The sequence below is a fragment of the Pagrus pagrus genome (genome assembly GCF_965226575.1).
Source record: "Pagrus pagrus genome assembly, chromosome: 8".
In the NCBI taxonomy this organism is placed as follows: domain Eukaryota; kingdom Metazoa; phylum Chordata; class Actinopteri; order Spariformes; family Sparidae; genus Pagrus; species Pagrus pagrus.
The window spans coordinates 30,958,843-30,976,428 of NC_140192.1; the positions used below are offsets into that span (position 1 = coordinate 30,958,843).

At 41.5% G+C, this 17,586-nt stretch overlaps 2 protein-coding genes across 2 annotated transcripts in view; one reads left to right on the plus strand and one right to left on the minus strand.

Moving 5' to 3' along the window:
* Nucleotides 1-17,586, plus strand: part of LOC311260752 (ectonucleoside triphosphate diphosphohydrolase 2-like) — a 247,215-nt gene that overhangs the window by 108,077 nt on the left and 121,552 nt on the right. The window lies entirely within an intron of this gene.
* LOC311261074 (LIM domain transcription factor LMO4-B) lies at nucleotides 10,386-15,095 on the minus strand. The gene is made up of 5 exons (XM_084359463.1): nucleotides 14,708-15,095; nucleotides 13,622-13,852; nucleotides 13,396-13,492; nucleotides 12,843-13,001; nucleotides 10,386-11,516 (listed from the first exon to the last, which is right to left on the minus strand). Exons 2-5 carry the CDS (start codon nucleotides 13,834-13,836, stop codon nucleotides 11,508-11,510), a joined length of 480 nt encoding a protein of 159 aa, XP_084215589.1. The 5' UTR covers nucleotides 13,837-13,852; nucleotides 14,708-15,095; the 3' UTR covers nucleotides 10,386-11,507.

The following is a 17,586-nucleotide window of genomic DNA, read 5'->3' on the forward strand; positions in this document are numbered from 1 at the left end:
CCTTTAACCTCTCCTCCGTGAGCCATCAACAGGTAGAAGGAGAAGGAAAGATCAGATTACATGACGTATATATTTACAAAAATACGCTGACTTCTATCTGACTGAACTGTTGATGTAAACTGTCTAGATTAACATGATAACTGTAAATCTAATGTCGCAACTCTTCATTATGTTGGCATCAGGATGTCTGAGCTGCTCACCACTGCCTGCTCATTTCCCTCATCAAACTATTCTATTTTCAGCTCATACACTATCACATTGCTTTGTTACATAATGAGACACTTTTGTGAATGTGATTTCCTGATTGGTAATCATAAAACACCAATGAGTGTCCCAGAATGATGTTATGGTGTTACATTATGAAATTCAGTGTGAACTTTGAATGGTAAATGGCCTTGCATTTCTATAGCACTCTTCTAGTCGCTCGAAGAGCTTGACAACACTCGTCACATTCACCCATTCACACACTGGTGACAGAGGCTGCTGTGCAAGGTGCCGCCCTGCAATTTGGGGTTCAGTATCTTGTTCAAGCATACCTCGACATGCAGCCAGGCGATCCGGGGAATCAAACCAGCGGCATTCTGATTACTGGACGATTACTGGACGACTCTACGTCCTGAGCTACAGCCAGCCCTTTAAAACTGCTGGGGTTTTATTTTATTCAATGTATCAAAATTATTGCATAAATATGACAAGGAAGTACTTTCAAACTTAAATCGGACCCTGTTAAACTTGTGATAATGTTTTCAGGTTGAGGAGAATAAGTAAATGCAATCCATTCTGTGTGCAGCAGAAGGAAATGTCACGCAAACTTTAACCCTTCTGACACAGATCATTTCTGTTGATGTCACTCCTGACTCTTAACACTGGCTCTGTATGTATTAACGTTTCTCATGTTTTCTCATGTTTGCATCTCATATGATCTTTCTCCTGCTGCATTTTGCTGATGCTTCAGCTAGCTTAGCTCAGGGGGGTGTTTGCAGTCCCATGCTGAGTCTAAACCCAACGTGGCAGTCTGAACCCCACCTGCTCTCCCAGTTCAGAGGCCTCAATTAGGGAACAAGGCTGGGATGTTGTGAGTTAACTTTAATGGGCAATAAGGGCATGGTGGCTTTCAAGCCTGGCCCTCTGGTAGGAAGCTGTCGGGGTTGGGAAACTCACATGGAGGCGCAAATTCTAGACAAAACAACTAACTAGTTTAGAAAACAGATGTGTTTAGAGAAAGTTAATGTTAAAGCTGTACATCGGTTCTAAATTCCATGTTCCTGGTGTAAGCTGTTCTAAAGGCTGAGTAAATATCTGACATGAAATTCAAAATGTAAAAAATGACTGCCAGCCTGTTTGGTGAGTAAAGGTTTTCACTGGAGAGAGACAGTAACTAAATATAACAGATGTTATTTCATCATGTTGCCATTAGAAGTCAAAACTACAATTCAGGTCCAGTGTTACCTTTAAAGAAACACTTTGAGAGATGTGATTTGCTTTCTTTCAAAAAGTAAAATGGATAGTATTGTGTATCAATCTCATGTTTGTGTGTTAACAACAGAGCTGAAGTAACAACATGGTTAGCCTAGCTTGGCATAAAGACTGGAGACAGTTAGCCTGGCTCTCTTTAAAACCAAAAAAATATCACCAAGCAACATTTTATTTGTTAAACACAAACAGAAACGTGAAAATGACACTGAGTGTTTCTTGACTATTGTAGTTTATCTATCCAGCCCATGTGTCTGCGCAACGTCTTCAGCCACAGTGGGGTTGCCAAGTATAGTTGGAGAGCACATCTAGTGTGATATCTCGTAGCCATGAGTGTTGTTTATTTTACCTTTTGTTTGACCTTATGACTTTGTCTTGTCACCAGATACCTGCAAAATTCACATTCCCATCAGCCTCAGATGAATGCCTACTGTTTTTACAGCGCTATTATGCAAATATTAGCATTTTAACATGCTCAACTAAGCTAGTGAACATGGTAAACATTATACCTGCTAAACATTGGCATGTTACCATTGCCACTGGGAGCATGATAGTGTGCTGATCTTAGCATTTAGCTCAAAACAGCTTCACAGAGTTGTTATCATAGCTGTATACTACACTAAGCTAGGCTAACCACGACTTGAAACTAGATTCATAATTAACACTCAGACATGTGATTGAGATTCCATCTCGCATACCTCCACCATGGTCCAACAATCCCCCTTATCTGCATCAAAATGTACTCACTCATCGATACCGACCACATAAATACACCTGATTTCTTCCATGCATTATTCCCTGAGAGATTATCAAACTTCCTGGATCTGTTTCTGTATCCACACCAAATGTTTTATGGAAATCCATTCAGAAGTTTTTATGTGATCCTGCTGACAAACCAACCAACAAATGAACACGGGCATAATCTCCTTGGCGGAGGTATAAAATAAAAAAAAGGAAGAGAGTTATATTTCCAATAATTGATGAGATTATGTGTAGTATGTACTGCTACTACTACTTTTCATCTAAAATATTTATTGGCTTTGACAAAAATTAAGACCTCCTCAAAGAGCAGCATAAAGAACAGCCAATATGTGCATGTTTCTTTCAGCAAGACATCACAGCCCCATCTGTTTTTGTTGTCAATGATGAGAAGTTCAGCCTCTCACACCAGTAAAAGCTCAACCCAGATCTACAAATGGGCCATTTTTCTGGCTCCTGCAGCTCACTTGCATCGACTTCCTCCAAGATAAAAATAGTCTGACATAAGGGGAATGATATATGATCTCAGTCATTCATCTAAATTGGACAAATGAGGCCCACACGTCTGAGCTGTGAAAGACCCCCCCAATAGGACTGAATGAATGGGCCAATGTGTGGGAGGGGGCATGTGTGGGACTACGTACACACACGCATTTAGTATGCATTTTCATGTGTGATGATCTATTTAATGTTCCAAAGTCTGTCTGTATGAATGCTGCCAGTGTGTATGTACTGTAGGTGCATTAATATACCATCACTTCCACAACCTTCCATAGCTTTAGCAAGAGTGTCTGTATTCTCAGAATGCGTGTGTGTCTTTATGCGCAGCTCTTTGTGTGTGAGAGCGAGGGAGTGAGAGGCAGCATTGTTGCATCTGCTCCTCATTAAAGGGCGCTAATGAACGCACGTGTGTTCCACCTGGTTTGGTGGAGTGGGGGGTTGATGAGGGCCTGGCCTTTCCCAGCTCTCCGATCGTAAAACCTCTCTCAAGACAAACAGGGGAGCTCGTTCCCCAGACGCTCATCTGACAACAGTTTGGCGGTTCCTCCTCTAATGATGAAGGTGATGCTCGACGGTGGCCCTGCTGGGCAAAACTGTGACTCTACCTGGAAAATAATAAGATTGTTGACTGTTACAGAGGAGGACCTGAGAAGAGCCAAGGAAATGTCAATGGAATTATACTTGTATAATTCATACACGTGTAAGAACTTTTGGACAACTTTTGAAATTTTGTGTAAGATATGGCCAGAATTTAGTTTAAAACATTCAAAAAATGAACTAACATTACAATACAACACAGTGGACATTTCTGTAAATTAATTCCACTTGTTATACACAATATTAACACTATACTGAAAAATAACTTTATTTATAAAGCCCTTTTTGAGACAAAGTTACAAAGTGCCATCCAAGTAAAAGCAATAAACTAAAATGAAAAAGTGATAAAACTGCAATGATAAACTGAACAGATTATAAATCACAGAGAACAGTAATAAAGCCAACACATAATAAAATGACAATCAGAAAGATGATAGCAATCAATCAAACACAAAAACAAGAAAAGACAAGTTTGTAAAAGTTTCTGAAGCGATTTGCAGGAAGTGACTGTAGAAGTCTGACAGCTTCTCCTACAGAACCGGTGCCCTGCTGAGGAGGCATGCTCTACTAAGCACTGGTTTCCATTGTAAACCAAGCTGTTGCAAGATTTCTTTTCTTATTGAGTGACAGTGGTCTGCTTTATTTGAGATGTATTTGCTTCAGTTTGAGAAAATTCTCAAAACGTATGAAAACCACATTTCACAGATAAACTCCTGGCCAAACTGCTCGATATCATTGTTGTTAAATTACAGCAGAGGACAAAGCAGATCATCAAGCACTGCAGTCTGGACACAGAGCGTTTGGAGTGTTGTTTCTATCATCAGAACTCTTCAGGGAAAAGGGACCTGAACTGGGGCTTCATCTGTGAGCCTCTGTGGTGAGAAGCCCTCCCTCAGGTCTCTCCTACAGCTGCCAAGGTATTGATACAACACCCCCGTGTGCTCCCCTAACACAGGGCACTGCTGGCAACATCATCATCACAATCACAAAGAGTGGAGGTGCAGCCCTTTTCATCTGACAAGGTTAATGATTGACAGACATGGCTTTGTCAAGACAGATAAAAATAAAGACATATATTTGAAGACTATTCATGGCTAACATGAGGTACCAATATTCAGTATGTTTTAAGTGGTAATTCTTGAGATTGCTGCCATGTGATCATTACAACAACATGACTGTTGCAGCGTACCAAAGACAGGTACACTGGGTCTTCGTCCTACCAGTGCAGTTTGGTTGGGTTTAGGCTAGAAAACTACTTGGTTAAGTCTAAGAAACCATGGTAAAATAACTATGTTACTCATGTAACTTAAGTTCCTACATTACATAATATAACTCCAGCTACATAATGTACATGCCGCAACCTAACTATGTTAAGTAAAAAGAACTGACCGCTGACTTTCGCCGTCACACATGAACAGCTGCCTCCTAGATGAAACTCCTGTGCTTGTTTGACCCAAACATCGGCCCCTGACATCCTCTGTGGCCTTTTCACTCCTTAAACTACTTTGCCTGACTTCCTCCTTTGTCGTCATAATATTACTACTGGCCACTAGGCCACTGCCTCACCAAAAAGTCAATATGGTTTGTTAGATGCTGCTTTCTGCAGCTCAAGAGCTAGCTAGTTTTCGTAGGAGTTGGCGGAAATGACTATGCAGTTGATGTAAAAATGAGTGCTTCTGTTGCTCTGTCTGCTATATGTGTAAGGAACAGTTTTATTAACTACCTCCCCAAAGTGGTCAAGGAAAATTAAAATAATGCAGCTTTTAAGGGAAGGTTAGCTGCCATGAGCGCTTATCAGGGTTGTATCTATGTTTAAATGAAACTTGCTGTGCTGGTATACTGTTTTCTATCAAGGCAGATTTCTTGCAACTGTGCTTAAAGCTACAGTATACATGTAATCTTATTTAATTCAACATGTCTTGAACTTAAACATGACCATTCAAAGTTGTGTTTGAAGATCAGGGCTCAGGTGGAGACATCAAGGCTTTTGTTACCTAGTTATAGATTGAATCATAGAGGATGGCTTATTTACTTGATTATTTACTTACTCTTACTGCTACATATAAAGCATATTCATCAATACATTAGCAAGTTTTATCTAAATGTCTCATTATTTTTTTTACTTTTTAAAAGACTACTAGTGTAGCACTGATCAATTCTCTAATAACTCTAATAATAATATTTTATAATTTGGACAACACTGACTGATGATGAAAAAAACAGTAAGAGCCTTATAATCAACCAAACAAAGCATCATTCTAACCACAGTTGGGACAGTAGAGGTGGAAGAGGCGATACATTTGTTGACTCACATTTATCTGTCTGTGTGTGTCTCTCTATCTCTGAACACACTTTTCCTCAACCGTGTCCAACGGTGACAGCCGTGGGTAATGACAGTCGAGCGCTCGCTCGCTCCTCATTTACTCGGAGTTGGCAGTGTAACAGTTCGCTCAGAACTCTTAAGTGCTTGTTAATTTAATATGCAAATAAGTCTCTTGTCAATCTGAATGCATTTTAATGAAAAAGCTCCTGCTTCCACGGGGCGGGGGCTTGTACAGGCTGACTGTGGCTATGTGTGCAGGGGAGAGAAAAAGGCCGGGGGCAGTTTGTACAGAGAGCACAGGAGAGGTGTGGCTGAAGGATAGCAGTAAGACACTGAGGTGCAGTGTGTTAGGGATGGAGAATAGAGCCCAGATGGCACATATTGAACATACATGGTGGCTTGTTGCAGCCTGAACATGTGTAACACATGGAGGTGACGCTGCTGTCACCTCGGCTTTGGCCTCCTGTGATCTGTGTCAGCCAGTGTTCCCAGCAGATAGAGCTTCAAAACAGAATCCGGGGTTATGAGAGGGAGCAAACACAAGCATCAGCCTGCACAAACATGATAGAGTGACACACGCACGCACGCACACACACACACACACACACACACACACACACACACACACACACACACACACACACACACACACACACACACACACAATCCTCTACCCACATCCCTCTGTTAATGACAGACCTTAGCTCAACCTTTGCCTACAGATGGGTGGCGCAGTGTGCTGAAAGTAAGGTGAGCGTGTTATTGGGAAGGTGGGGGGTGGATTGCAGGCGGTGTTAAGTCAAGCAGGAACCCTCAATGTTGCTAATTTATTTACAGATTTAATTAGATGGATAGAGCCCTCACAGATATAAGAAAGAGAGGAGAGATGTTGCCAGCGTTACAGCACTTTAATTATGGTAGCAGGCTCCTGATCCCTGCGCTCCGCTGTCTGGGGAGCCAGTTAATTAAAATCCTCATTATTTTACTTTTAATTAGTTCCCCCCTCTTTTGTTTCCTTTCACCATATGGCCGTGTTCCGTGGTCAAATTAACGTAATTGAGCTAATTAAGCCGATCACTTTAATTATTCAAAGCGTTCCGATTGGCCAGGAGAACTTTTCCCTCTCCCCTCCCTGACATTCCTGTATGAGGCTCTGAGTTGTAAAGTCGCTCTCTTTGTCATTATGCTCCTCTACTCCCATGCTGAAGGCAGTGAGTTATGGCTGCAACATGCCTCACTTCCTACATGTTCCAGTAGCGTCTCATGTTTCACTCCCATACAATGCGGGGTATGTAGAGCAGCACTGGAGACCTCAGCGAGTTCAAAGAGGATTCAGAAATCATCGGAACATTTAACACACTATGGTTATGACAAATTAGGTGCATATTGGTAGTCGTTTGAGCTACTTCTCAACAGTCATCTGGTGCTCAGGGATTGGAGCTACCATAAATAGCTTTGGCAGCCCGAGCAGCTTTCAGAAGGATTGTCAGCACAGCTAAATGCCGTAGACATCTTTCAGCACACTACCACTGCATTTACATGCTTGGATTTTGAAAATGGTGACAACCAGATGGCAGTTTTACAACAAACATACCTACATTGAGCACAATGCCTAAGTGTGGAAAATACCTGTCCATCAGCATTGAACTACAGCAGAAACTCCCCACACACTGCACCTCTCTGAGATCCTTCAATCTCTGCTCATCCGCCTATTTTTCCAGAAATGTAGAATCATTTCTATTCATAATCTTTTTAAACACTAGGAACCACAGACTAAAACTGTTAGGTCCAAGTTCATGCACAGTCCTCGCCCAAAGTAATAATGTTTTTATATTTGTTCATTGATGATGGATGTAACAATGCAGTTTAAGAGAGCTTCCACACTGTTCTAATCACCCAGTGTGAGCCATTTCTGGAAACAACTCCAGGAATCATGCACTTTACCTTTCTAGTTTGTTTGAAATGTATGGAGCCTGAGTAATGATAGGCATCATAGCTGAACATAAAGGAAGCCAAACTTCATCATCACAAAACAGAACCAAGACAATTTTAACCCATCAAGATGATGGTGCTCAGCACACATCCAGAATGAACTGATGTAAAGTACTGTACTGTAACAAGTACTAAACAAAAGTGTCAACTGTCACGAAAACAATTCAACCCAATCACCAGAATAAACATATGTTTCTGCAAACCATCAGTATGTTGAAACTTTACATTTCATAGGTTCATTTTTCACTTTTATGTTGTCAAAACGCTGTGTTTATGCTCTCGCTAGGTTAAGGCACAAAAACCACTTGGTTAGGGTCCGGAAAAACCTGTTTTAGTCGCCACAAGCCCATCTGGAGATTCCCTGACTTCCTGTCGAAAAACTTATCTTCTTTGTTACCACAAACATGGATGGGAATTGTATCAAGAACTCCTTAAAAATACCCAGTGATGTCACGCTTACAAATGGTGAAAAACAGTACTGAACTGCGGTCATTGGCTTGGCAGCCTTCACTCCAGTAACGGCACCACCATGCCCTCCACCTCCTGACATGACAGTCAGGTGATGAACATGTAATGTGAGCGTGATGTGTTTTGTAAAAATGTCAATGCAGTACAGATGATACGTACAAATACTGAAATCCAAGGAAACACTTTGCTTACCTGTAGTCATATCTGGGCACATGAGGATGTGGAAGAGTTAGAAGCAGTGTCACGACCGAGCGATGATTGCTTGTTAATTCTGTGATGTTTTGTGATGACAGTAAGATAGTTCACAAGCTAAAATGTGAGCTAAGCACGGTTAAGTGAATCTTACAATAGAACAGTAAAATTTGACTACTGATGCCTCTTTATTGTAGCTGCTGGCGAAGCTAAGATGTTGTACCGCTAACAGGAAGTTTTCTCATAAGGGGTGTAAAGATTCACTGATATGAATCCAAATACGGTTTTAACATTAGTGATCCAAGTACAACGATGCATCCATATAAATATACTATGAATCGGACAAATGCCCTATTTTAAAGTTAATTATCAGTTGACTGAGGCTTACCTTAGCTGCTAATTCTACAAAACGTCTCCAATCTCGTTTAAGGTTAAGCATGAGGGTAAGACTCACCTGGAGAGATGGTATAATGAAACATATGCAGGCAACGAGGTGTAATTATGTAAAAGCTATTCTGGCCTGCACAAGCAAGAAAACCCAACACAAAGACACACATATCAGACCGTATCTCCCGCTACAACTCTGTTAGATCTATGGTAACCATAAGGTAATGCTAATGAGGCACCTGGGCCTGGCTGTGTGAGACAGCTTACATTCATAATGTCAAAATGTTTGTTCATACAAGAAGTCTTTACTGTTCTGTGTCTACTGTAAAAGTCAGAAACACTATCATGATTGGCAACAGCCAGTGAGTAGAAGACAAAACTGATGTGGACATTAGTGACATCAGTGCAATCAGTCATCACTCTTAATGCTGCCCATTGCCGTATCGTGAGTGACTTGTATCAGAGCCCCTGTATCCAGATGCGTACATGACACACACCCCTATTTCTCAGGGATACACAGCCTAAAAACACCAAAGTACTGTGCAGTTAGCTTTAAAGATGGAGTCAAAGTTAAAGGGAATATAACGTGAGGGTTCAATAGTTCCATTTTGAAAACATTCCTAACATCAGTTGTTAACCAAAGAGGAAACTGGGCCCCTGTGTTCTCCTGCTGTACCGACTTGAGTTCACATCTGGTGACACAAAGCAGACTGAACCGACACAGAGACGTGTAAGCTAACGCCAGCATATTGTCTGATTCCAAACACTTGGCCTGGCCTCCTCACACATGGAGGGGCCTACTTCTGACAGACCAGCGGATCAGCATCAGAAGGGAACTGGGCTAAAGGAATGCAGCCATCTTGGATCTATATCACAGGAGTGTCTGGGCAAAAAGGAGGCTTCGCCGGTCCTCTTCCTTATCATCATGAGCATTTAAAAATATCCTGGCATCATCTTGTGTCTTCACACAGTGTGAGGTGGAGGAGCTCAGGCAATTACACTCATCTGCATGTGTTAATATGATTAATTAGCGGGAATAAACACTTTCCTATGACACAGGCTACATGGTGAGCCACACACCTGCAGAAGCTCCGATAAAAGACAACGCCTCATGGCAAAGAGCCTTTTCATGAGACCTGCTAATTGGCATCTGAAAACGTTCCGGCTAATTAGGAAAAGGCAGATGAGGCTTGATTAGTTTGAATGCAAAGTGTAACTTGTGGTGCGTTGGGACTCGGGAATGTGCCGAGGTTTTATTTCTTCACCATCATGATACAAAGATAATTGTAATTGTGATCATTTGCATACGTTAATGAATTTGCGTGACGCCTCTTGATCAGACGTGGAATAAATAATTGATGCAGTATCAGCACCTACCATGACAAGTGGGACGTTTTGAAATAGCTAAGCGCATTAAGGTGCAAGTTTGATGGCTGCCATGTTCCCAGGCAAGGTGTGAAAGTAGAGCAGATCCTATCTACTGCCTCCTGCACGCTGCATACTCCATCACTGCTATCACACAGATTAACTCCCAACGTCTGATGGTATGCCGAGACTTTAAGTTTTAACATAGCTTTTTAAAAGGCAAACCGAGTTAGAGCGAATTAGATGCAGCTCAGGAAAATAATTTTCAGAAGCCATGCAGAGAGTGGCAGAGAACAAAGAGCTGTGATGGGAAACAAACCAGGCTGTGTGGGAGCTTTAATTGGGACATGGTAAACAGTAAATACATCAGATTGTTTCAAATGCCCTGGATGTAGAGGGGGCCACTCCCCTTTAATTAGCCTGCTTTCAGATTAGGCTTTATTAGAGGCAGGCAGGCAGGCAGGCAGGCAGGCAGGCAGGCAGCCACCGAGCCAGTCAGCCACGGGATATGCCCCAAGTTCAGCCTCCCAGGAGCTCCAGCAGCACAGATACAGGGCTCATGTTTAATTGCTTCTGTAAATGGTCAGAGCTCAAGCCCCCTAATTCCATTCCTCTGGGTAATCAGGCATGTTTTCACCATACAGGGCTAAAGAGAGTGAGAGAGACAGTCACATCCACCATGCTAGGTACCACGCAATACACTGCCACTCTAATGCCGCCAAGGGGCGGCAAAATGACCTCAGCTCACTTTGTGACATGTTACAGGAAAATCATTTTAATAGGATTTTTGTTTTTAAATCTACCATTTTTCCACACATTGAATCTGACAAAGAAATAAAACTCTACAGAAGAAAAAAACAAAACAAAAAAATCATTTCAGTTCTTTGTGCAGGGCGTCTGAAAATCAGTTTTCATAGGTGACAGCAACATTAGATTTTTGTTTTCCTTGAGTGTTCAGATTAACATATACAAGAGAGAGATCAAGAGTTCATTAAAAGCACTGACACTCAGGGGAAATAATGCCACACGGCATAAGCAAAGCTCTGACAGTCATTTTACAGCAGTCCATCAAACATTCATTCAAGCATCTTTTGTTCCCTCTTCCAGTTGGCGAGGCTTTCATCGTCATTGCTTTCCTCCAGCTTTCTCTTAGTGCCAATGGAGCCTTTTGCCAGTGCAGTTCATCCATACTGTAAGTCTTTGCATGATGCACAGACCCCTTTAACGTTGAACACAACATAAATGTGACTTTGTATACAGTACATAGAGTCTCTGATATGGTGACGGACAAGATATCTTGGTGAGAAACTGCATGCTCTCTGGGGAAGAGAGGCGGGACAGTGATGAGAATCCACAACAATGGCGACAGAAGCGGGAGAAGAAGAATGGTGCACCGCAGTGAGGTGAAGCTCGGGAGGAAGGCGAGGGCAATGCACAGCACTCCTGCCACTCAGCACACCTGCAGACAAGACCAGAGGGGAGGAGAAGGGTTAGGGTCGCTGCCATGGCAAACACTTCAGCTCCATCTTCACAGCCTTCCTGTTGTGTGGATATAGAGCCCAATTGTTGATATTTTTCCATGTTTCTATTTCTTTTTTACTGCTGTCTTCATTTAACATTCAAGTTCATTTTAGCTCATAGACATAAGCATATAAATAAAATGAAATCTATTATATACTATACTATGTATATATATATATAACAGTGAATTAAGTAAAACTCAATGAGTATTGACAACATGAAGATGACGGTAAACTATCAAAAGTGACAGTACTCATTATGCAGCTGTATAGTACTTGTCAATGTTATGGTATTATTTATAATGTTGGATTATTATTACTGATGCATGAAAGAGTGAGCAGTAACTGTTGCAGTTAATGTTGTAACCAGTGAAGGTAAAACAAATGCTGAACAATGTTACATCATGTGGAGTAGTTTAATCTGAAACTACTTATCTTATGAGCAATTAGAAGGTTAGGTTGTAAATCAAATATTATGTGAAGTAATTTGAAACCCAGCTTTCAAAACAACAATATTTCCCTCTGACAGTTAGTGGAGCACAAGTATAAAGTTGCATTAAATGGAGATACTCAAGAAAAGTACGAGTACCTCAGAACTGTACTTACGCATTTGAAACATAAGTAAATGTCCTTTTTACAATCCACCACTGACATTTTAAAGTACATGATCTTATTCTTCCGCTGTTACTTTTTCAGACTCTTACAGTATCAGATGTTTTTCGTTCCTGCGCTGACACATTGTAAACATCGTTGGTTGCTTATGAAAACAGCACCTTTTATTTTTCATCACATTTTCACCTACTTTGCCGAGTCGTTTTCTTCATATGAACATCATGTCCATTTTAACATCAACACACTCTATGGTTTACCACAGCACCCCCTCCCTCCCCCTCACTTACATTAATGTCAAGTTTTAGGCACTTTTATTTTGCACATTGCAATATCCATCTATACTGTGACCTTGCACAATCCATGTCAAACATTTTGCACTCCTTCGTAAATCTATAATCTTACAACTATTTAAAATAACAGTCAAACATGTACATATTGTTCTACTGTTTTTTTGTCCATTCATGTGTTACTGTCTATATTTTTCTATTTTTAATCTGTATTTCTATTTCTATTATATCTCTCAATTATTTTTAGTATTGTTTGTTGTTTTAGCACCTACAGACCACAGCAAATTGCTCGTATGTGAAAACTTACATGGCAATAAAAAAGATTCTGATTCTGATCATATAGGAGAGTAAACATTTTTTATTCACCTTCTGGTCTGTCAGCACAGAGTTGCTCTGAAGTGGGGGCAGGTGGCTGTTGAGCAAGGCAGCGCCGGGTCTGTCGTGCTCACAGAAGATCGTACCATTGATGTAATGGAAGCGATCGCCAGGCATCAGTCTGTTTCTACAGGTGGCACAGCTGAAACACTGCAGAGCAGCAGGAGAAAAACACAAAGGGTCAGAAATGGAAATTGATCAAATGTAGAACACTGAAGCAAATTCATACTAAAGGCTTAATACAAAATATTAAAACATCATTTTGTTAGCAATGGCACCTAATGTGAGAAACTTCAATGAATGGATAATATGAATGGACATATAAAACACTGCCGTCAGTGTATCTTAAAACCTCTTTCAATGTGCCTCAAACAAAGTTTAGGAGTACATGAGGCAAAAGAGATGCAGTGCACAATGTCTGTGTCTCCTGATACTGAGGGGACACATCTTCCCGTCTCACTGTCTCTCCCCACCAAATCCCAGATGTTTCTGTCAAACAAGCAGCGGGAGACAAAGCTTGCTGATGTGAGAGCTGGGGATTTACCTTGAGGTGGTAAACATTTCCCTGCGCCCTCATCACCATTTCGTTGGCTGGGATCGACTGGCCGCAGGCGCTGCACGCCCCGCTGTGCCCAAACAGTCTGAAAACACAAAAACACAGATTGCTCAGTCTGTACAGCCTCCAAAATCTAAAACCAGCAGCTTCATCTCGTCCTCCCTCCCTCCCTCCCTCTCTCCCACCTCCTCTGCCACCTTTTCCTTCCTCTCACCTGATGTAGTCACTCCGACACAGAATCATGCCCCCTTTGCTGTAGCAGGTGGTGCCAATGTCCCCCAGCTGGGCTTGGCAGCAAGAGCACTTGAGGCAGCGAGTGTGCCAGTAGCGTTCCATGGAGAAGAGGAGGAAGCGGTCGGCGATCTTCCCCCCACATCCTGCACACGACCTGGGGGCCGGCGGTACGCCTGGTGCCTGGCTGTTCACCATGCTGCCCTCAGAGGCTCTTGGACCAACAGAATAGAGGTTTGACAACTGAGACAGGTGTTTACCACCTTTATAAGACAAAAGCCAATACTCATACTCAGATTACTGGTAGATATTTCTGATATGATAGTCTTCAAAGTGTAACTTTTGTGTAAAATATGTTTGAGTGGGTTTCCATCGGTGGATATTTACTTCAATAATATTGATTACAATAATCACAAGTAAGAGCTTATAATAACCCCCCTTTTTATTTACAACTACACACACCAGCCATTTCCTCTTGCTCAGACAGACCTGCACAGAGCTTCAGCATGTCTGCAACTGATTGATAACATGGTCACTTTAAGAGCTGTAACAGGTTGATTAAACACTGGCACACTGACCAATACAAGAAAGAATAATGGAAATATTTCCACTGATACTCTGTTCACAGTAAGATGAAATATAAACTATGTTCAAATGTTGTTCTGCATAGCTGTGGAACTTTAAAGTACCCAAAGTAGACTCATAACTGATTGTACATGTGGACCCGGGGGGTGGATTTATATGCATTTCATTATGCCTGTGTGTGTGTGTGTATGTGTGTGTGTGTGTGTGTGTGTGTGTGTGTGTGTGGTGGAGGGGGGGGTCACCAAATGGGACTTTTGGACGCGTGCCAGTATTGAGGCTAAATGTAACGCGTACAGCATTATTAAACTATTTTATTCTTCATGTAATACTCTAACTTCCCAGTGTCCTCTCCCTGAGGCTGAGCTCCATGCAGTCACATCAGAAAGCTTCATTCACAAACGCGCGCGCGGAAGAAAGAGAGAAAGAAAGAAAGAAAGAAAGAAAGAAAGAAAGAAAGAAAGAGGAAAAAGAAGAGACGTGTTACCTTTCCGAGCCGAGCCGAGCCGAGCCGAGCGACGCTTTTCCCTCCTGCGTTGAAGTTTGAGAAGGTTGAAAAATATTCACAAGAAGCTCGACACGCTTAGAGTTGGAGCGCCGCACTCAGACCTGACATGTTCTGGTCTCCATCGCTATCCAGAAAAAGGCGAAGCAACGCAACATGAAGCCCGGGACGGCGCGGTGACAGTTGAGCAAACTCTCCCCGACATCCAGCTCGGCAGGAGAATAACTACATGTAGCCGTGCGGAGGAGACATGACGCAGCCTCTCTTCCTCTCCTCTGTCACAGCTGCCTGTCCATCAACATGCCTTCATCTGCCTCGAACGCTTTTGACAGCGACACTATTCATCAAATTGCGCAAGAGGCTATTTAAATTACCGAGAGGGGACGCAGCAGACATGAAGCGGGCAGCAGCCAATAGGAGCGCAGGGGGCGTGTCGGCAGTCAAAATGATTTATGAGCTTATAGTGACTTATTAATATGCACATTCACATCCCTGAAGCTCCCTGTAGGATGTCACCACTAAAGCGTGTGCGCGATTGACATGGGAAACAGCCATGAAATATGGTACACAATGTATGCTACGTTTTATATACAGTGTGTACAAGGAGGAAATGTGTTCAAAGTACATTTCATAAATGTCCAACATTGCTTTATTAATCAGAAATGAACATTTTATTGGAAATAAAATTGCTGAAACAATTTTGTTGAAACTGAAACAACAAGATTCACTATGTGTGGACATACTTGGCCAATAAAGATGATTCTGGTTCCTACTCTAAACGTTCATTTCATTTTATAATTAAATAAACTGATAATTTTAAGGTACATACAGCAAAATATGTAATCCTTTACACTAAACTTTACTAAACATCAGCTGCAACTTATATCGGCCATCCATATAATGTTTATAGATATACGTACACGGTATTTATTAACCATTTACAGAGTAATGTAAACATCAGTTTCAACTTTACTTTAAACAATTGCTTAATACATGGTGAAAGAACAGTGAAATAACTATTTACCATCAATTAATGATGGTTATTATAATGTGTTAACCCATATGTGCAGATACAACTTACAATTTAAATGTATCACCTTTGTAAAGAGGCAAACTTCACACCAGCTTCTCACACATAATGAAATGAAATGGCATCTGTGTGCATGTGAATGAATGTCAATATGTCATCCTTCTCTTCTTTTTTTAACTTTTGATACTGTCATCAAAATCTTACACAGAAAATGACCAAATAAAGAAATAAAACCAGCAATCATACTTGCACACATTGATAACAGATAAGATGTAATATCCTGAGGCCTGATCTCTGATGGAATATGAGGTTTCAGATGTGCTCATGTACACTTCAGCAGGGCAGATTAGGTTTCAGTAGGTCTTGTCAGTACATCAGAACAATACAGTACATCAATGTGCCACCCTGCTGTACTTCCAGTTGAGTTCCTGTAGAGGACAGCATCTTATAGGCTGTAAGGAGCAGGTTTATTTTCCTAATATGTATGCCTTTCCGATGTGTTATTCTGCTATTAATTCTATAAGTGGTGTCCGATTATATAATTAGTGGTGGCCATACATCCTTGTTGCACTTGCAGCTGGCATAATTACTTTTTGCCAGTCATTGTTGTTTGATTGTCTGAGTTTTGTCCTCTTTTCTGGTTAATCCTGGGTCCATATAGGAAGGCTGTATAAATTGATAATCAGTGCGAAGTGCCAAATGTAAATCAATCGTTGGTTTGGACATCAGAACTCTGTGGTGTGATCTTGTTCTACTGGTTTATACTTTGACAATTAATGTAATTTATTTTGTATTCTGAAGGTGTTCTTTAGTTTAACAGTAGTACCACCTATTAACCCCATTTACCTTTCATCTAACTTTATTTTGACACAAGCACTATGACTTGGCTTAATACTTTCTTCATCCCTGTCCACAGGTTAGGCTGGTCTGGACTGGAGGCAGAAAACGTACACACTTGCTATAAACTGTGTTGTACAAGTTAAATGCAGTGTTGCAATTCCTCAATGTGACCACTGGAGGGCAGTGAACACTCATGATTCTAAATACACTCATGTCAACCATCAACTCCTCCAGCATAGTGTACGACCTCAAGGTTGTACACTAATTGGAGCTGATCTACCAGAGATTTGCTGAGGGAATTTAGAACAGATACACTGGCTTTGCTAATCAGATACATGAATGTGCACATTGCTATTACATTACTGCGACATGAACTATTTAATTCCACAATTTACCCGGCAATTGTTAGATGAAATTATTGTTGCAACAATAACTTTCCAAAACACTGTACGCTGTTAGCCTTCAAACTCAACAATGTAATACACAAATCTGACTTTCTGAATCTGATTTTTCTTTTCCAGTTGAAAAATGATCACACCAATGCGGTTGGCCCTTACTCACTTCATTTGTAATCTCTCACACAATGCTGTTTCCTGTCTGGATGGTGCTATTGCTATGCTATTTATGCCCCATGTGTTTCTAGCCCCTGGTGTCTCCACTAAGCTCTCAAAGTTTGATAGGGCAGTGTCAAGGTCAAGAACCCTTTCTGGCTTCACGACCGCAAACATGCGTATTACATTGTTGAGCTATCTCAAAGTCTGCCGACCCCCTATAAAGGACCCCCTCAATTCACATATCACCAAAACAGTCATATGGAGGATTTAATCTTCACAGCACTTCACTCCACCCTACCTGGACCACAACAACACCTGTGAGAATAGTGATAATGGCTGGCTGTCCGCTGCCGTCAAGCTGCCCTGCCACTGCTCCACCACCCAGTCTGTCTGCTCTACCTAACAAACCCAGAGACACTGTAGCTGCGTCAGCCAAA